At 46.1% G+C, this 21,403-nt stretch overlaps 1 protein-coding gene across 1 annotated transcript in view; it reads right to left on the bottom strand.

The window, feature by feature from the left end:
- The window catches only part of Nid1 (nidogen 1), a 76,535-nt gene that overhangs the window by 49,856 nt on the left and 5,276 nt on the right, over positions 1-21,403 (bottom strand). The window contains exons 2-4 of the mRNA XM_005365425.3: positions 4,548-4,847; positions 3,299-3,525; positions 1,207-1,586 (exon numbers count right to left, since the gene is read on the bottom strand). Coding sequence (XP_005365482.1) covers positions 1,207-1,586; positions 3,299-3,525; positions 4,548-4,847 — 907 coding nt within the window. The remainder of the gene's footprint in view (positions 1-1,206; positions 1,587-3,298; positions 3,526-4,547; positions 4,848-21,403) is intronic.

The raw sequence follows: 21,403 nt of genomic DNA, 5'->3' as shown, positions 1-21,403 counted from the left end.
AAGAAGAAACCTTTTAAGGGGATCTGGTGTGTGTGTGTGTGTGTGTGTGTGTGTGTGTGTGTGTGTGTTCTTTAGAAAGCAACTCTGCAACTGACAGAAGGAAAAATAATCAACTGTTCGAATTTCAAAACCAAGAGGGGAAAATGTGGAAGAAAAGTTGCATAAAGAGCCAAAGGAACTTCTAGAATGTTTTTTCAGGTGGGTGAATACATCTCAGAAGTCACAAATAAGAAACTTGAGTTTCAAAATATTCTAAAAGTCTCCCTCCTTCTCTTTGTTTTTTTTCTCTCTCTGGGTTTTCCAAGACAGGGTTTCTCTGAGTAGCTTTGGAGTCTGTCCTGGAACTTGTCCTGTAGCCCAGGCTGACTTTGAACTCAAGAGGTCCGCCTGCCTCTCTGCCTCCCAAGTTCTAGGATTAAAGGTATGCACCATAACTGCCCAGCAGTTCTCTTTTGGGTTTTGAGACAGGATCTTACCGCATCTCAGGCTAGTCTGGAACTTATTATGTACCTAGAAACATTGATCCTCCTGCCTCAGCTTCTATGGTGTTTGGCAATGCCATTTTAAAACAAAAAAATTACTAGCCAGATTACGGTAGTGCATGGCTTTAATCTTAGCACCTGGGAAGCAGAGGCAGTAGAATCTTCACGAGTTCAAGAACAGTTTAGTCTATGTTAAGTCCCAGGCCATCCAAAAGCTACATAAATGAGACCCTGTCTTGAAAAAAAATAATACGTTTGTTTGTGTGTGTGTGCGCGCACGTGCGTGTACGTGCACATGTATTCACACATACATGCGTATGGCAGTCGGAGGACAGCTTGGGGGAATCATTCCTCTTGTACTCTGTGACCTCCAGGAGATCAAACTTAGGACATCAGTACCTTTACCTACTGTGCCATCTCTCTCTGACCCCGACTCTCATGAAAACAGAAGACATCATGAAGAATCTTGAAATGAGGCATACCCCCACTACCCACTGTGTCTAGAACCAAAGTTCTAATCCTAAAAGATCACTGGGCCTCTCAGAAGCCATTGGACCTACACATCAGCTGATCTTGAGTGTGAGCATTCAGTTCCTGCTCCCCCAGGCCATCTGCTCCCCAAAAAGTCACCTCATCAACACATGACCCAACCTACATGAGCCAACTCCTGTCTAGAAACCCAAGCAGGCAAGAAAGGTTGCAAACCGTAAAACAGATGTCTTACCAATTCCTGTTTCCTCCACTTCATCCACATCAATGACCTGGGGGTGCTGTTGGGGGAACCTCTCCACTGGCAATTGGAAAGACCTGGTTCTCTCAGAGGGGATTCCATGGGGTCTCTCTGTAGCCTCATAGCTAGGAGAAAGGACCCTGGGCGCATCATGTGGGTTAGTGTGTTCCCTTCTTGGACTGTGGGAAGGAAAAGGTAGGGTGGCCACATCCTCCAGGCCCAGGTGAGAGGTTGCCAGGTCATATTCTTCATCTTCATAGTCTGCTCCTTCGTCATCCAGGTCTAGGTTCACAGCTGCTGGCACCACACCCTTGGCAGTAGCGGGACTCCCGATCTCAAATACCCACACACCCTGGTATCCAGCATTGCTGCTCCTAAAGGCAAGGAAGACAGCTTGAGAACAGGCCACAGCCACACACGTAGACCCCACTGACCAAGGGGGCAGAAAAAGCTCAGGTGACCTGTATCCACCTGAAACCCGTGCCATGTGTCTACCCTCAGTGAGGGCTGGTACCCAGGAGGACAGCAGCTGCCATGTGTGGTCATCACAGAGCTCAAACAGGCAGGGACTATAGACACCACACCATGAAGAGCTTACCCTCTAGAGCCATCCCAGGTCACCAAGGACTTTCGATGTCACCAGATCATACTATTCACCTTTATATACCCCATCTCATGAACTAAGGTGACTAGAGATTTATTTCCCCGCTATTATCTTTCCATTGCACGGAGTAAAATGTATTTGTTTTTGTCTGCTCATTTGTTTGGTTTTTTATTTTGTTCTGTTTTGGTTTTTGAGATAGGGTTTCTCTTTGTATCCCCTGTTGTCTTAGAACTCAGTCTGTGAACCAGGCTGGCCTCAAATTCAGATATCTACCTGCTCTGTCTCCTGAGTGCTGAGAACAAAGGCATGTGCCACCATGACCAGCTAATGTATTTGTATACACGGAGAAAATACAGTTGGTTTTTGTCCCTGGAGCATGACCCTAGAGCTCTCTGTGACCAGAAGTATTCTTTCAGAAATTATATAAAACATTTGGGAAGAGTCAGCTATTAAATTTTGGGGAACTTTTTCCAAGCCAGTTATGAAACACAGTCACTATAAGAAAATTAAGTGTTAGGGATATAAGCTCAACGGTAAAAGTGATTGCCTAGCATGCACAAGACTCTACACTCAATCCTCAGCACTGGAATGCGCATGCACACACACACACACACACCCCTCTAAATCATATGTTTTAAAAGGTGAGAAGTACTATGTCAGGCGGTGGTGGCACACAGCTTTAATCCCAGCATTTGGGAGACAGAGGCAGGTGGATCTCTGAGTTCAAGACCAGCCTGGTCTACATAGTGAGTTCTAGGCACTAGGGTTACACAGAGAAACTCAGTCTCTTGAGTGGGGGTGAGGGGCAGCAAAATAAAAACACTAATCTCGGCTATTTCTCTCTTCTGTCATATCTACAGCAGCATTACCGTGAGGCTTCACCGAGTGTGAGCACGGTAAAGACTGTCCCTGCATCCATGTGATGGAAAATCCCTCAGTTTAGGTTCCTAGCAGGAGACGGGTTTGAACTGTCTTCATTTCTGACTTCAGACTCATAGGAGACATGGGAGAGACAATTTTGCGTGAGGGTGCACTTGAAACAACAAACTATGGGGGGCTGGAGAGATGGCTCAGAAGTTAAGAGCACTGGTTATTCCTCCAGAGTCTGGGTTCAATTCCCAGCACCCATATGGTAGCTCAGAACGATTTGTAACTTTAATCCCGGGGATCCAGTACCCTCTTCTATTTTCCATAGGTACTGCATGGATGTGGACACAGACATACGGTGCAAAACACTCATACACATAAATAAAAATCAAAGCAAATGAACAAAATATCTCTTTGTGCTGAATATATCCCCTAAAGTTCATCAGGAAAAAATACTATTTCATCATTTAAATATCTCTATATACAAATTAAATCTACAGGAACATTCTTGGGTAACATAATACCTAGTACATTCTGCTGGGTAAAACAATATACAATCATATTATAAAAATAATCATTTTCTAATAAAGAAAAACAAGCAAGGAATATACATACTTGGCCAAATTTTCAATCGATTCTCTGTCATTGGCAAATACGGTATAGTATCCATTGCTGCTCCATAGAAATCCCACTAAACCTTGGCTGAAACCAACCATGGCAGGCACCTGGCTCTCATCCTTCTTCGAGAATGTCGTGAAGAACTGTAGACCATCTTCAGGATAGAGGAAAATGGCATAGGAGCTGGAGTTTGAGGAGGCTAGAACAGCCTGGAATGTGTTTCTCTGTGAAGATGAATTAGCAGTCAGTTACCTAGCAATACAACCACACTCTCAATGCGCGCAGTCCACTGGGCTTCCGGTAGACAAGACGGTGAGAGGCGGCAGTATTCCACCTTATTCTCTTACAACGGGGAATGTACAGTCTACATATGAACAAAACACAGCCTAACCTGAGGACAGACACTGTAACATGCAGGTCAAACGAGGAAGTATCCATGTTGTGTAGGGTGGGGACAGAGGAGGCCCTTTCTGGTCAAGGCTTCATGGGAGGGCCTGAGCATCCAAGCAGGAGATCATCACAAGGACAACTGACGATGTGTGTAAAATATTGTGGGTTAAAAACACACCAGAATGAAAGAAAAGGCATGCTCAAGGTAAACACAAGTGTTTGGTACAACTGCTGGAGGGGCTAATGAAGGTTTAACGGGTTAGACCCAGGAAGCAGGCAAGAGTTCAATACTCTTGTGCCAGGCAATCTTCCAGCTTTGCAAAGCCTTCTGTGATAGGCAGACATGTCACAGACTTCTCCAAAGTGTGTCCTACTGGGGGACAGTGATAAGAGGAGCTATAGCTAAGCGTTTGGGCAGTTGTTCCAGTAAGAATTACTAAGATGGCTTCTTTACTAGAGGACTTTTCTTTACTCCGCTCAGGAGTACCTGATATCAGAACCTAGCATATTAATAACTTCTCTATATAATTAGACGCTATCTTCCCATTCTTTCTCAATTAAGAAGGAACGAACACACAAGGAATACCACTCCCCAAGTATATGTTTGTCACGGAGCAATCCCCTCAAATAACTGGCTTTCTCAACAGCGGATACTCACAGAAACAGATTCAGACAGCCCTATAGAGAAGTATCTGGAGGCTGCTGACCTGCAACAAGAAACTTTCTGGATTTTTCCCCTAGACCTCCTGTCTGAGCAACAGCATAAGCATGACGTCCATCGGAACAAGCACAGACAAGAAGTCCAAAGACACCGGAAGCCAACACACCAGAAACCTACATCTCCATTTGCACTTACCTTGCCTTCCTGGGCAGGGCTCCCGCTGGGCCCTCCATAGGGGGCCATGGATTCCCAAGTGACAACCACCACACTAGTGGGCTGGAAAGTGACGTCTGGGAAGCCCCTCTGGACATACTCTGCTGCCATCTGCATGATGGAGGGGGATAAGTCTTCTCGATAGTACACGTTCCCCAGACCATCCGTGGTGTCCAAGTCAGCCAGGAAAGGCGCCACTGAGCCGAAGCTGGGAGGGAAGGTTCCAGGGTGGGATTCTCTGGCTGGGGGTTCGCTCATGGCGATGATGCCGTTGGTGGTGACCTGTAGGGAACCGGGTGTGGTTACAGTGGGAACACAGCACGAACGCCTCAAGGGGAGAGTTAGGGTTTGCATTTAAAACAACCCTGACGGTACTATCTGGAGCGCTTGTGGAACCGTGAGTAATGGAGCCCAGCTGATGGAAGTAGATCACTCGGAACAGACCTTTGCCCCAGCTCCCGCCTTGGTCTCTGCGCCCTCGCCTTGTTCTCTGCGCCCTCGTCAGCCATCTGCTCCCATCACACAGACTGAGCAGCTTCCCGAGGCTCCGCGGTACCTTTAAAGCTCGCGAGAACCATTAAGTCTGTCCTCCCTTTAGCTGCTGCTACCAGGTACACATGTAGACATGATAGGCGGCAGAGGGAATGTTCAGGAATCCTAGGACACGACTGTAGGGCGCCTGTTGTCACGGTATGGGTGGGTGCCGCCCACTTCTCAAGAGCCCCGTGTCCTCCTGACAAAGATGATGGCCGTGCTGGTTGACTGCCAGCGTTATCCAAATGACTAATTAAGTCAGCAGAGGCAGTATTTTTTAACTAAGTGATCCATCTATAGACTTATTTATTGCAGTGCTGGGAACTGACTCCAGGGCTTCTCACTCAGGTGTGGAAGCTCTGCTCCCAGTCTCCAGGCCTTGAGCTTCTGATCATCCTGCCTCTACCTCCCCGGTGTGTGGGAGGTATACACTACCACATCCAAGTTATATTGTTCTAGGGAATGGAACCCAGGGTTCTGTGAATGCCAGGCAAGCCTTCTCCCTACTGAGCTACATCCCCAGGCCCCAAACCATCTCTTTTTATAAATGTCATGGGCTATTAACTCCTCAAATGACATATTTTCCATCGCTTGGCAACAGTAAGACTTTTCTAGAAAACCCTGAGGTCTGCAGAGATGGCAGTCAGGCAAGGCGCCTCTTGCAGCCCAGTTCTCAACTTCGAGCCTCCCCGAGCCTCCCCCAGCACAAACGTCCCAACTGCACTGTGGTGGGGGAGGCGTGGGAAACAGCTCACTTTCTGGAGCAGACGCCAGGAGTTGGCCTTGACTGGCTGCTGGTGGGAAGCAATCCCATGGAGGCCACATACAGGCAGCTCCCTTCTACGAGGCTATTTTCCAGAGGAATTCAAGTCGTCCAACACTCCCGGTACCATCTATTCTTTGGAATCTGGGCACTGGAATGATTCTATTTTCACAAGGCATGCCAGCCTTAGAAATCAAATTTCATGCGGGAACCGTGAAACCGGGGGACTACTTGAGGCCAAGATCACATAACTCTCCTTAGCATTATTACTGAGAAAGCTATTTCTTCAGCCAGTTTGAGCTTCAGCTCAGCCATCTGTGAGAAAGAAAGCTAAGTTCAGAGAGATGCTAAGCAGCTAACTGGCCTGGTCTCAGATGATTCCCAACTTTGAGCTTCTTCCTCGAAATTTATTTATTTATTTTTATTAATATGTCAATGAATAGCCTGAAACTAAACTCCCCACCAAGTGGGAATCCATGCAGCCGGCCATGGCTTCATCCTTCCAAATGTCTTGCTTTTGGTTTTTGGAGAGGGTTTCGTGTATCCCAGGCTAACTTGAAATTAAATATGTATCCAAAGATGACTCTGAACTCCTGATCCTCCTGCCTCCACTTCCCAAATGACGAAATTACAGGCCTGAGTCACCAGTTAGGTTCCTTTGCCTTTCTGACCGTACTGGCTCCTACCCTGCAGGCCCAGCGCTCCCTGTGCTGACCAGTTCATCCTGTCCTCCCTTTGACCAGCTCATCCTGTCCTTCAGGCGGCTCCTCAGAGATCCCCACTGCATCCAGGACAGGCTCCTTTCACAGGCCCCTCTTTAAACTTCACTGCTCCCCCACTCTGATCTCTTTCTCTGCCTCCTGTTTCTTAAGCCCCGTTTGCAGGCCCCTACCCTAAGCAGGCAGCAGCAAGGGGTCAATGACTGTGTCCACCTTGGTCTCTACCATAGCTCCAAGGCTTATATATTGCCTGGTGTCTGTATCCCCTCCCTTCCTGATTTCCTCCAGGATATGGAGCAGGGACCAGCAGTTAAGGACAGTAAAGATCTGTGCAGGCCAGGAGAGCTGCTTTGAAAATGCCTGGAGTGAGCTCCACTGAATCCTACAGACCAGAGAATAGCCGCCCTGCAGTCCCTCAGAGCTCACAAGGGAACCCACATGGCGAGTCTCCATCTATAGGGTTCCCAGCACTGCATAAACCTGGTATGGTAAACCCAGCAACTGGGACCTGGAATCAGGAAGATCAGGGTGATCCTTTGCTACATAGGGACAGTTTGTGCTACAGGAGACCTGTCTTTAAAAGGAAAGTCTAAAGGAGGATGTATATACATGAAATGCAATTTGGCTAGATTCTGATTTAAGCCAGACAACTGAAAAGAAAAAAAGAAAAAAAAAATCAGGTGTGTTGATGTATACCTTTAATTCTAGTATGTCTCTTTGAATTAAATGACAGCCTGGGCTACATAACAAGTTCCAGAACAGCCAAGCTACACAGCCAAATCTTGTTTGAGATAAGATAGATGACAGAAAGATAGATGGATAGACAGACAGACAAGACAGACAGAAACAGCATTTCATCAATGTGATTTTCTTGGATCTTTTTTGTTTTTGTGTTTTCATTTTTGAGACAGGGTTTCCAGCCGCAGCTGTCCTGAAACTATCCACAAGGAAATAAAAAGTGTAAGATATTCTTTAAAATAACCCAGTCTGGGTAGCAAAGGACTGTGACGAACATCTGGGGCTATTATTGAAGCAAGATTAGTTAGTCACAGGCTGGTATCTGTTGAAGTTGGGTAATGGGTATGTGGGAGTTCACTCGATTTTAGGTTTTAATCTTTGAAACTTTTCTATACTAAGCTTTGTTTTCCCAAAGAGATAACTGCTGTGTGGTTTTTCCTGGGGACACATAAATAAAAGTTTATTCATGGGCAGGTGAGAGGACTCGGTGGGTAAAGGCACCTGCTGCCAAGTTTAATGACCTGAGTTCCATGGGCAGAACACACAAGGTGGAAGGAAGAACAGGCTCCTACAGGTTGTCCTCTGACCTCCATGTGTGCTGTGGCATGCACACACGCACGCTTGCACATGCCACACACACACACACACACACATGCACGCACGCGCAAAAAAAACCAAAATGAAACAACAAAACAAAAGGAGCGTTTAATTAAAGATAAACTCTTTTATAGCGTGCTCCCTTCGGTAGCACATACACTAAAACTGGGATAATAATACAAATATTAGCATGGCCCATAGAGGACTTGATGATTTGCGAAGTGTTCCATATTTAAAAATAATAACAAACAGGCTGGAGACATAGCTTGGTGGTTAAGAGTACACACCGCTCTGCCAGAGGACCCAAGTTTTAGCTCCAGAGTCAACCACCTATAACTCCAGTTCCAGGGGAATCTGACACCTCTGGACTCCAGAGGCACCCCAACTCATGTGCTCATGTCCACATACAGATACATGCTCATAAACATAATTAAATATAATAAAAATAATGTTGCTTGTCTAGAACTCGCTGTATACATTAGTGTGGGCTGGAACGCAGAGAGCCACCTACTTCTGTCTCCTAAGCGATGGGATTAAAGTTCTGTATTGCCATACCAGGCTAAAGATAAACCTTTTTAGTTGTTGTTTTGTTTTGTTCTGTTATTCAAGAAAGGGTTTCTTTGTGTAGCCCTGTTTAGCCTGGAACTTGTTCTGTAAACCATGGTGGCCTCAAACTCAGAGATTCGCCTGCCTCTGCCTCCCAATGTTGGGATTAAGGGCACGCGCCACCAGCACCCAGCAAGATAAATCTTGTTAAAAATAAAGCAAAGAGAAAGAAATGTTTATTGAGTTCAGATAGGGCAGTAATAGACTGAAGAAATAATTCCTTCTTCGAGAAAATGTTAGCAGCCTCTTTGTGGTTAAACGATCCCTGGACTGTTTCGCTTAGTTTTTTGGCCGGGTTAGGTGTTCTGTAAGTCCTTGCTCAATGAAGGCAAGGGCCATGTGAGCCCCAGAGGAAACTGCTTCATGACAGCAATTAACTAACAAGACTAGGCTAAAGTTTAGAAACCAGGGTTAAGTGGTTTCATTAGATAAGCCAACGCTAAAGATCTGTCAGGAGTTGGGCCTGGACTATTATCTCTGATTATGTTTTGTTTTTCAGCTTCAATGGGTATAATAGACCCACAAAAGCATTGAAATACAATGTATATTTAGTGTGCAATGACCAGCACCATCAAACTTCCCACACAGGGACACAGAGAATGAACAGGGAGGGGGAGAGAGAGGGGTGAGGAATAAACCTAAACATACACAGTCAACTAAGGTCTCCCAAGCCTGCCAAGAACACACCATGGAGACAGACAGGGCATCCTCTTCAATGAGCAGAGCTGGGAGAATTGGATAGGCCCATATATAAGAATGAAAACGGACCCTTATTTTATGGCACCCATAAAAACTAACTGGGAATAGATTAAAGACTTAAAAATGTAAGCCTGAAACCATAAAACTCCCCTAAAGAAAACAAAAAGAAAAGTTCTTTGACGTAGTCTTGCAATAAACTTTGGGGCCATGACACCCAACTCACAAGCCGCACAAGCAAAAACAAACAAGTGGCCTGCACCCCTGACCTGCACTCCACCCCTCCCAGGCTGCCCTCCCAGCTGCCCATGCCGGGGGTCAGGCATGCATGCCCTTTGCCTTGGGCTAATGAACAGAAGGTTGTGGCAAAAGGAGTACCTAGTAACTAAAGTCAATCAAAAGACACCCCCAGCAGGGCGGTGATGGCGCACGCCTTTAATCCCAGCACTCGGGAGGCAGAGGCAGGCGGATCTCTGTGAGTTCGAGGCCAGCCTGGTCTACAAAGGGAGTTCCAGGACAGGCTCCAAAGCTACAGAGAAACCCTGTCTCGAAAAACCAAAAAAAAAAAAAAAAAAGACACCCCGACCATTGGCACCGCAGCACTGCTCTGGAGTCGAGAAAGAAAGCAATATTTATGAAGACATTGTGCAGACGACACCAATGTTGTGTTCACCATTATCTGTGTTGCTTTCAAAAGTTACATGGGGGTCTGGGGTAATAGCTCAGTGGGTAGAATAGTTTACCCAGCATGCTCCAAGCCCTGGCTTTAAACTCCAGCACTTCTGAAACAGGTGTAGGGATATATACCTGTAATCCCAGCACTTGGGAGGTAACCGGAGGAGGAGCAGAAGTTAAAAGACAGCCTCAGCTACATAGAGTTCTAGACTAACACGAGCTACCTGAGACCCTCTCTTAACCCAAAACAGGGCTAGGAGATGGCCTGGGGTATGGTGCTTGCCACATAGGCACTCCTATAGGGAGACAGGAAAATCTGGAAGCTCTCTGTGCGGCTAGCCTACAAGAGACCTATCTCAAACAAGCTGGGAGGTGAGGTCCCGGACTTGAGGTTGTCCTGACTTCTTGTCTGCATGGCAGGCGTGTGTCCACATTCATTCATAGAAACATGCATCTGTGCATATACACACAGACATGAAGATCTTTAAAAAAGCAAACAACAGGGCTGGAGAGATGGCTAAGCAATTAAGAGCACTGGCTGTTCTTCCAGAGGACCTGAGTTCAATTCCCAGCAACCACATGGTGGCTCACAACCACCCATAATGAGATCTGGTGCCATCTTTTGCCCTGCAGATATACATGCAGACAGAACACTCTGTACATAATAAATAAATAAATCTTTTAAAAAAGCAAACAACAAAACATCAAATACCCTACTTTGAGCATGTTTCTGAGAAAGCTCATCTGAATTACAGAATAATAATTAATAATGTTCTACTATTATTAAAACAATCACTTCATTATGGCCAAGTAACTTAATAGATGAAAGCCTGGCCTCTGTGCCTTCATGTGTCTGTACTATGTCTGAAGGGAAGCAGAGCAAGTCAATACCCTTCATCTTTCCACAACAGCAGACCCTCTCAGGACAGGGCCCTGCACCCAGACAGGGTAGCTATGATGGTAAGGCTGTCCTCTGAAGCAGGAGTGAGCATCTATCTGGTAAGAGTCAGAGTGACTCCTTCATAAGGGCTTGGACCACATCACAGAACCAGAGAATACCGTGAGCACAAGATCACACCTATACCAGGACTGTTAAAAATTACAAAACTCCTGCTTCCAACTCGAATTCTTCCTCTGTTGAAATCTAAAGCTGACATCAGCACCTAGAAGGTGGACTGAGGACTGCCACACCCCTTTATCTGTCCCTCCTCTCGGTGCGGCCACAATGAGTAAACCCCCCTTTCTCTACCTTTTAGCATTATTAAGCTCTTTCATTCGGGTGGATGAGAAGCTCGTCTTTTTGGGATGGCTGCAGCCCAGACTCTTGGGCTAGAAATCCCAGTGGTATCTTAACTCAAACTAACAAAATATTGTCTAAATAAGATACTTGATGACTTTGTATGATGGAGTAAAAACTAATTCACTGAAAATCATCATTTCCAAGTGTGTCGATGGAAGCAGATACTGCCCTAGATATCACACACACACACACACACACACACACACACGCGCGCGCGCGCGCGCACGCGCGCCCTATAAGGATAACAGCTGGAACCATTAGGTCTAATGGTTGCAACTCAACTGCAGAGGAGGTGGTCGGAACCACTTGGAATGGAAGAGTGCTTCCTGTTATAAAAGCATTTCTTGTCTCTTTTCCATCATCAGGTGAACACACAGACATCGAGAGTCACTGAGGGCTGTCTATGTCCCGCTGGTCAGTGCACAGAAATCGGTGTCAGGTTCCACAGACATCACAGAGGAGAAGAGCGCAGACATGCATCTTTCTCAGCTTAAATGCAACTAGTGGCAGCCCCCAGGGCAGCCTAGAACCCTGGGGGCCAGGACTTCTCTGGCATGGTGTGGTTACAACACTTGAGGTAGACACAAATAAGAAACAGAGGGCTGGAGTAACACAAATAGTTGCACAGGGCAGACAATGAAACTTGAAGAAAGCAAAACTCCCTGGGTGGGAGGTTGTGGGAATTTATGCTAAGATAATTTAGGATGAATAATGAGAAGGGAACAAACATGTCTAGAGCGTGTGCTGAGTGTGAGGTCCTTTCCTATGGCTGTACACATTTGTAAAAGTTTAGCGTAATGGGCCTCCCACTACAATTCTGCTATTCACACATATGTAATGGAGATCTGGCAAGCCCCTAACTTACATGTTCACACAGCCACTGGGTGAAGCCACCGCCCACATCTGCAGGAAGCATACCCAGACGACTTTCTGTTTTTCTGTAGCTGCTCAGTTTAGGGACCCCCCAAGGATAAATAAAGGTGGACGTTGCTTGGGGGGGGGGGGCGGAGGGGAGGAGTTTCCATGTTTTCAGATAGAAAAAGCTGGAAAATGGGAAGGGCCTATGAAAAGAAAAAAAAAACTTGCAAAAACAAGTTCAGGAAATAACTGAATCTATTTACAAGAGAGGTGGAAATTGATTTCAGAGGTAAATCTGGGCCCTCAAACCCTTCTGCCCCAAAGCACTGACTCTTCCTCGCTTGGCCCACGCGGTAATTCAAAGCAGAGTGAAAGCCACCATCCTCGTCTTCGTTTTATCTCTGACTCCTGTACTTTGGCTCAGATTCCTGCTTGACTCTGCTACATAACCCATCTCATTCCCTTTCAAGGCTCAAAGCACAGAGACAGAGGTCCTATCCTAAACCTGCAGTCCCCTCCAGTTCCCAGAACAGGACATCTCAACACGGCCCCTGCCCTCCCAGAAGAGGACGGTTAACCACGAGGGTGAGGCTGCAACCTGGAGCAGAGTGAGATCTCCTGAGGGACGTTTTGTCCCCTCAAGCAGTAAGTTCTTCTTCAGGACTACCTTCAAGTATCCAGAGATGAGACAATCATCAAGGAGATTATGCCTACTTCTTGCCCTAATTCCTTCTGTATTGAAGCTCAAAGCTCCAGCCAGTAGCCTAACATGGGGTCACCATTCCCTTTACCTGCTCCTCTTCTGTCTTGTCATTACTGGTCTATTAAAACAGGTGGCCAAGTCCCACCAATTGCGGCTGCCAACGCCCTGGCTTTTACCCTGAAAACTCCAGTACCCACTCCTTCCAGTCTGAAGCAGTCTTTGCTCTGAAGATTCATTAAACCTTCTGAGGTGAGTGGAACATCCTCCTCACTCTCGGCTTGAGAGAAACATGAAATCAGCGCCTCACTCCACTGAGATCCAGACACTAGAAGAGCAGAACACGCCAGTGTTTTCCATTAATCCACGAGCCAGAGAAAATGGCTCTGACTTAAATTAGAAATAGAAACAAAGGGATTGCCAAATAAAGACAGGGACAGCCCCGGGTTACAGTCACCATTTGGCTTTGTTTTCTTTTGTTTTTGTTTCAACCTAACCCAGTTCATGTCTAATGATGTTGGATCGCTTGCTCATCTCTTCTGTGAGAAGAACCCCTACCGAGGATGACCTTCCGACACTTACACAGGTTTTCAGCCAGGCATGGGGGTGCATCTCTGTGAACCCAGAATAGGGAGGATGCGGCAGGAGGGGTGCTGTGAGGTCAAGACCAGCATAGGCTACATAGTGAGTGTCACCCAACCTGGGCCACAGAATAAAAACCAAAAGTCCAAGAGTCAAGGTCTTTACATTTTAGCTGTCAAAGAAAAGATGACTAGACATTGGAGGAATGACCCAGCGGTTAAGGGCACTACCTACTCCTCCAAAGGATGTTTGGTTCCCAGAACCCACATAGTGACTCACAACCATCTCAAGTCCAGTTTCAGGGGCAGGGGGAGCTGATGCCTGCTCACCTCCACAGATACCAGGCAGTCATGTGGTACACACACATACATGAAGACAAAATGCTCATACACATAAGGTAAAACAAATTAATCTGAGAGAGAGAGAGACAGAGAGACAGAGAGATATTACCTCAATCCTTTCACCCCTAGAAGACCAGGGAAGAAGCCCTGTTCAGGCCCTCATCTCTTAGCTCTTGGGTGCAGACACCAGGAGCCCGTTACTACAAGAGGTCCTTAATTCTAGCTTCAACATCAAGGGGTCAAGAGTTCCACACTTGATGCTTTCTGCTTCGTGCCTTTCCAGGAGCCTCACTCCCAACAGAAAACACGGCTGGTGAAAAAAGCCTCTTCTTTTTCATCACTTTTTATGCTGGTCACCTAAGGCTACTTCCAGCATCTACATCACGTACTTTGAGCACATCACCCCGGAAGCCCCACCATCCTCTTGCCTCTCACCCATCTTCTTTGTTCCATAGACAGTTTTGTTTCTTCTGCTTTAATGCCTGCCATCTCATCACCTGGGAGGTGAAGCAGGAGAAATAGGACTTCAAGGTTATCCCTCACTACATATTGATCTCAAGGACAGCCAGGGGTACATGAGACCCTGCCTGTCTCAAAAGTTTCAAATAAATAAATTAATATGATGGTAAGGATGTCCTAGCTAAGTAATAAACATCATAACCAAAGCAACTTGATAAAGTGTCTTAGTTAGGGTTTTTATTGCTGTGAAGGGACACCATGACTACAGCAATAAACATTTAACTGTTTATTAAACATTTAAATAAAGGAAAACATTTAACTGGGGTGGCAGCTTACAGTTTCAGAGGTTCAGTTCATTAACATCATAGCCGGGAGCATGGTAGCATTCAGAAAGACATGGTGCTGGAGAAGTAGCTGAGATTCCTCTATCTTTCAGGCAACAGGAAGTCTACTGAGACACTGCATGGTATTCTGAGCATAAAAAACCTCAAAGCCTGGCCCCACAGTGACACTCTTCCTCCATCAAGGCCATAGTCCCTCCAATAGACATACCTCTCCTAATAGCGCCACCACTCCCTATGAGACTGTGGGGGCCAGTTACATTCAAACTACCACAGGACGAAAGAGTTTATTTGGCTTACAGATAGAGGTCACAGTTCAGACCACAGTCAGGCCTTGAAGGGAAATCAGGGCAAGAGCTCACAGCAGAAACCATGGAAAAACAGCAGTTACTGGCTTCCTCCCCATGGCTTGCTCAGTTTACTTTCTTAAACAACCTGTCTTGGGGTGTCACTGCCCACACTGGGCCATTCCATATCAATCATTAATCAAGAAAATGCCTCACAGACAGGCCCAGAGGCCAACCTGATGGAGACAATTCCTCAATTGAGGTTCCCTCTCCCCAGGCAACTCTTAGTTTGTGTCAAAATTAACTAACAAATTATCCATACATGAAAGAATAAACTTCAGATACATACTACAGCATGGATGAATTCTGAGAACACTGTTCTACACTGTAAGGTCACCAGCAGAAGAGTAGACAATCCATTTTTCTGCAATGTCCAGACAGGACATCCATAGAGAAAATAGACTGGGATATGGGGAAGAAAACAGGAAGTGATTTGTAGACACAGCATTTGCCTTGGAGTGGATGAAAACATTCTAGAACTAGATATCCCTAGTGGCCGCACAATTCTCTGAACAAACTAAAGAAAAGTCACTGAATTGTGCATTTTTATTTCCATTTTGTTTTTGAGACAGAGTCTCCTCATATAGCCCGTGATATTCAAGTTCCTCCTGCCTCAGCCTCCTGCGTGCTAGGATCACAGCAGTGCGTCACCACGCCTTCCTTGGCACACACTCTGTTTATTGGAGAATGGGCACCCATGTACCATGCCTGTGGAGCTCAAAGGACAGTTTTCAGGAGTCGGTTCTCTCCTCCCATCATGTGGCTCCAGGAATCAAACTCGGACTGTCAATCTTGACGGCAAGAGTCCCACAGGCTGAGTCATCACCACCGGCCCAGATCACATTCAAGATAGGTTTTTGACAGGTGTAATCCTAGCACTAAGGAGGTAGACACAGGAGTTCAAGGTCAGCCTCAGGTACACAGTAAGCTAAATACCAGCTTGGGCTACCTGATACTGACTTAAAAATGGGGAATCAATATGGATCGTTCTACACATGAATTCTATCAATAAAGCTGTAATAAGACAACAACAACAAAATACAGAAGCTGGTCATGGTGGCTCAAACATTTGGGATGTTGAGGCATGAGTACCGCCATAAATTTGAGGATGGTCTAAACTTCATAGTAGATTCCAGGACAGTCTAAACTGTAGCCCGAGACCATGTCTCAAAACAACAAAACAAAACCATCAAGAGTTGTAATAGATATATAAAACATGGTAAGGGAGATGTACGAAGGGCTCAGTGGGCAAAATGCCTATTGTGCAAACAAGAGGGCCCGAATTCAGATCCCCAGCACCCACATCAAAAGCTGGGTGTGGCAGCTCCTGCCTCTAACTTGGTGTCTCTTTTGAGGGGTCACTCCTGTGACAGCAGAAGGATCTCTGGCCACCAGTTTAGTCAAAACTTCATTTTTCACTGCATTAAAAGATCTTAAGAATGGATCTCTCAATGTATTACTAGTTTCCAAATTAATTTTATTATTTTATTTTTTTATTGTGCAGTGGCACTTGAACCCGGTGTTTCATGCATGCTGAGTAAGCACTCAGTCACTGAACTACCTATCTCCTTGGTCCCCCCCCAAATTAATTCTAAAATAAAACTTCATGTGTCTTCTAAAGGGTTAAAAAAGTTTAACTTGAGTATTTTCAAAATAGGATCCAGTAACCATTTCCAGGAAATGCCTGACTGGAATAGCAAGTTAGACTTTAGGACAAAGAAATAGTGGGATTCAGGCCTAGAACATTCTACAAGACAAACGGCCGTGGGTCTTTAAGCAGCCTGCAAACAAAGGGAGAGACACAGCACATGGCATGTGAGGTGGTTTTGAGTCCCTGGCTTAATGAAGTTTTAGCTGAAGGGCAGCTTTGGGGATATTCGAGAATTTTAAAGTTGCTTGAGCATAACTTGGTGGTAGGGAATTACTGATTTGGTTAAGAGTGGACACAATATAATGGTTATACAAGAGAAGGTTCTGGGGTTGTATTTAGGACTTTGAAGCTGAGTATGGTAGCTAGCTCATGTAACTCCAGTATTTGGAAAGCTGAGGGAGGAGGATCACCAGTTAAAAAAATAAAAACCTAAGAATAAAATAAACCTTTTAAAAGCTAAGAATAAGGGGAGGGTCACTGGGTAGATGGCCCAGTGAATAAAGAATTTGCCACACAAGCCTGAAAACCTGCATTCAGATCCCCAGAACTCATGAAAAGTCAAGCGTGGTAGCAGCATGTCAAAATGGGAAGCAGATAGAACCCCAGAAGCTGGAGGCCAGCTAGCCTGGTATCCACAGTGGTGCACAACAAAGAGACCCTGCCTCACACAATGTGGAGGGTGAGAAACCACCCCCTCCTCCTCCTCTGACCCCAACATATGTGCCATGGAGCATACAAAGATGAAAGATAAGGAAGGAAACCATGATCTTTTTGCAACAGTAATCACTGCTGTTTTCGATGTACAAACTGTGAGAAGGGACCCACCAGGTTCTACCGTGCAGCTCCTAATCAAACTGCTCCTCAAGCAGTTTCTGGGAAGATGAGCCATCATTTCCCACCCACTAGCTCATCTCTCTCTCTCCCTGTCTCTCTCTCTCCCTCTACTCCCCACCCCTCTCCTGGGTCTCTCTCCCTGGAACTATGTAGACCAAGCTGGCCTCAAATCCAAGAGATCTGCCTGCCTCTCCCTGCCTCTGCCTCCCAAGAGCTGAGATTAAAGGTGCACAATCACAGTTAAATTAACCAGCTGTTAATGGGGGTCTGGCTCTACCACCACCTCCCCATGCACCTGACTGGCTCCCACTTCCAACAGAGACACCCTCAGGAGCAGGTACACAGAGGGATTTGCTGTGGACATGTCATAAAGATCATGTCATAAAGACTTGGGATCCTTCAGTGCAATGAAACAAGCCTGCCTGGGAATGAACGGAAAATGTTAGCAAGCATCAATGTTACTGCCCTGGTGTGGAGTCCATCAGTCACAGTGCTGCTCACCTCTTTATGTGTTTAAAACAGAACCAAGGAAGGAAGGAAGGAAGCAAGCAAGCAAGCAAGCAAACAAACGTAGAAAGAGTCCAGGAAGGAAAATAAATTGTCTGAGGGCAGTAAAGTCACCATCTGGGGCACTAGAACCAAGTGCTTTGAGTAGTGGTGCAGCCATGAGCATCGTAAGAGGCAGGATCACACTGCGTATCACGCCTCACTGTGGCCCCAACACACATAGCCTAGGAGTCTGTACAAAACAAGAGCTAATGAGACAGGAAGGAGGGAGGGAGGGAAGGAGGAAGGCGGCACTAAAGATGGCATGGCGGGGTAAAGAGCACCCGACTAAGATCTGAAAAAAGACAAACTCAGCTTCTACTCAAATCAGCAGACACGCCCTTGGCGGTGTGTTTCCTGCTTTGCAACTCTGGACCACCCAGCTCCTGCCTGAGCCCCCTCCCAGGGCTGCTGGGAATATCAAATGCATAAGGTACCAACAAGCCTTCTGCTCCCAGCCTCGCTCAACCTTTGACCTCACCTCACCACACCCCCTCACCTTGACCCTGGCAACCGGTCTCAAGCCCTGGAATTCACCTCCCTCCTCTCCACCCTCTTCCTAGAGGGGAGGCAGAATAGTTTTTAGAAAATTTTGTATAACACCACTTTTTAGGGGAGTTTTCAAACAAACTTCCCCCCCTCCCCAGAACACATACATCCAACAAGCAATAGCTACACAATTCCTAGCACACTGTGGTTCTTATTTTCTTCCAGTCCTGCCACACCTGTTCTTACTTTTTTCCTTTGGAGTTTTTTTGTTTTGTTTTGTTTTTTAATATTTATTTATTTATTTATTATGTATACAATATTCTGTCTGTGTGTATGCCTGCAGGCCAGAAGAGGGCACCAGACCCCATTACAGATGGCTGTGAGCCACCATGTGGTTGCTGGGAATTGAACTCAGGACCTTTGGAAGAGCAGGCAATGCTCTTAACCTCTGAGCCATCTCTCCAGCCCCTGGAGTATTTTGTTTTGCTTTTGAGGGCTGGGGGCTTTTTGGAGGTGTTTGTTATTTGTTTTTGGTTTTTTTGTTTTTTGTTTTTGTTTTTGTTTTGAGATGAGATCTCACGTAGTCCAGAGGCTGGCTTTATAACTTGAGTGCTGGGAATATAGGCAATATGCCACTATGCACTGCTTTTTGATTGTATTTTAATGAAATCCTAGACACTTGAGTATCCCACCTGCCAGCATTTTGAGCACTTAACCTGTGAGGCCCTACGTTTGATCCTTAACACAGCAAGAAGGAAAAAGAAAACACGAGTTTGTCTGGAGAGGTCTTTGTGTGGGCCATATTGTTTTAATCAGGCTCCAACCAGATTAAATTCTCTGAAGTCTCTTTGAAATGTTACAGGTTCTCTCTGCTTCTTTGAATCCTATGCTACACTATTTGTTGAAGAAAATGATATCAGAGGCTGGGGAGATGGCTCAGCCAGTGCAGTGCTTGCCTTGTAGTTGTGAGAACCTGAATGTAGATTCTTACCACCTACCGAAAAGCCTGCACCAGTAACAGCATCTCTGAGAGGCAGGGACAGAAGGGTTCGGAGAGTGCCCGAGCCAGCCAGTCTGGTCACCTAGTAAGCTCCAGGTTCAACAGTGGATGGAGGAAGGATGTAGGAGAAATCTGACATTGACCTCTGCTGGGCAAGGAGCAGGGTCACAGGAGACCCTAGCCACAGGGAAACCTAACATAACCTTAATCACTCCAAACAAGGGACCACCACAGGCAGGAAACTCCTGCAGGTACCACCACACACCAACACACATGAGCCACACACAGGCAGGCATAAGCATACATGCAGACCTGACAAGCCACACTGAGGTAAACACATTGGACTACAGACAGACATACAGGTTGGTGAAGACACGCAGCCCTGATCTCAAAGCCATATTTATACAAAGCCAACATAAAACTTGCAATTCTATCAGGAATGGTTATATTACAGTTTGCATCACTATTTACTTTGCGGTTCCCAGACATCCAGGGTAAGCCATTTTTACACACCCCTTCCCATATCATTAGCCATTTTGAACCATGGTAGGTATCCATATCAATGTCGTGTTGTTTAAACATGAACTGGCATGTACAGCCATCTGTTCCCTACATGCTGGTACGTGCGCGCGCGCGCACACACACACACACACACACACACACACACTACATCAGTAACTTACTTGGAAATGTCGTATGGCTCCCCTCTGTTTTACAGACTAAGGTGAAAAAGTAAGTGTCCCAGCAGTCATCTGTGTATTGGTTGACCCCACAGCACTCACTGTGTCCACCTGTGCAGACACTCACGCACATACCTGAGTGTTGGGAAATGGCTGTCATGTGACAGAAAAACCCTGTCCCCATGGGGCTCAGACTAACAGGGAAGCCAGGCCATAAGCAAAGGAACAAGTTGGCTCACAGAGCAGGTTTAAGAGACACTGTTATACAGTGATCTCCCAAATGAAATGCTCCAATCCAGAGGAAACAGAGACTCCTCAAAACTTACAAGGTTCAGCAAGTTCACGAAACTTACAAGACTCACAAGAACTCCCCACCCCCACCCCAGCTTATATAAATACTAAACAATTCTGTGAAGCAGCCTGGAAGTGGTGCAGGGGGCTCCAGGGATGCAACTTCTGCAAGTCATCACCCATGCCAAGGAGGGCATTTTAATGACTGAAGTCACCCATGCTTCTGCAAGCAAACCCTAAGATGGGTTGGGTCACTAAGCCTAACGTGGGTGGAATCATTTCTTTGATGTAGTATAGGTGCTATGTCTAGAGAGCAGGCATTTGCCCACATCTTCCAGCATGCCTCCAGGAATGGGCAAAGATGGAAGCCTCTTGGAAAAGATACACGAGAGCTGGGAGTTAGTGGCAGAGTGGGGCACCTCTGGGAGACAGCACAGTGTGTCTTCCAGGCAGACAGGAAATGCCAATAGCTACCTGGGGCCATTGAGGTGAAAGTATTTGCCACGCAAACCTGGTGATCTGATTTTGATCCCTGTAGCCCACAACAGGAGAGAATGGACTCCTTTGCCCTCTGACCTCCATGTATTCAGGAGTAATTGCATTCCCACATTTACACATGCACATCACATACATACAAACAATAATAATATTTAATAAGATAAAATATTTTAAAAGGCCTGCATGGAATGGGTCCAGAGGGAAAGAAGGCAGGAGCGTAGAGGGCAGAGAGTCCACACAGAGAGGCAGGCTGTAGCACGGCAGCTAAGAGCCTGGAGGGGCAGTAAAGACATCCCAGGGGCAGTGTGACATTCATGAACTCCAAGTGACAAGCATGGAGGACTGTCAGCTAGGACCCAAGAGGTCTGAGTTACTACAAGCGCTATGGACTGCAGTCAGCCCCTGCCCAGAACATTCGAAGCTCCCATTTCTGGCTCTTCACTGCATCTCACAAGGACCAAAAGTGCGGCAGAGGCAGGCAGGATCTCTGTGAGTTACAAGCCAACCTGGTCTACAGAGTAAGTTCCAGGAGAGACTCTGTCAATAATAATAATAATAATAATAATAATAATAATAATAATAATAATAACAAT

This window comes from Microtus ochrogaster, unplaced genomic scaffold (genome assembly GCF_000317375.1).
Source record: "Microtus ochrogaster isolate Prairie Vole_2 unplaced genomic scaffold, MicOch1.0 UNK2, whole genome shotgun sequence".
NCBI classification, from domain to species: Eukaryota; Metazoa; Chordata; class Mammalia; order Rodentia; family Cricetidae; genus Microtus; species Microtus ochrogaster.
Note: the sequence above shows the minus strand (reverse complement) of the source record. Positions and strands in the feature narration are given on the sequence as shown.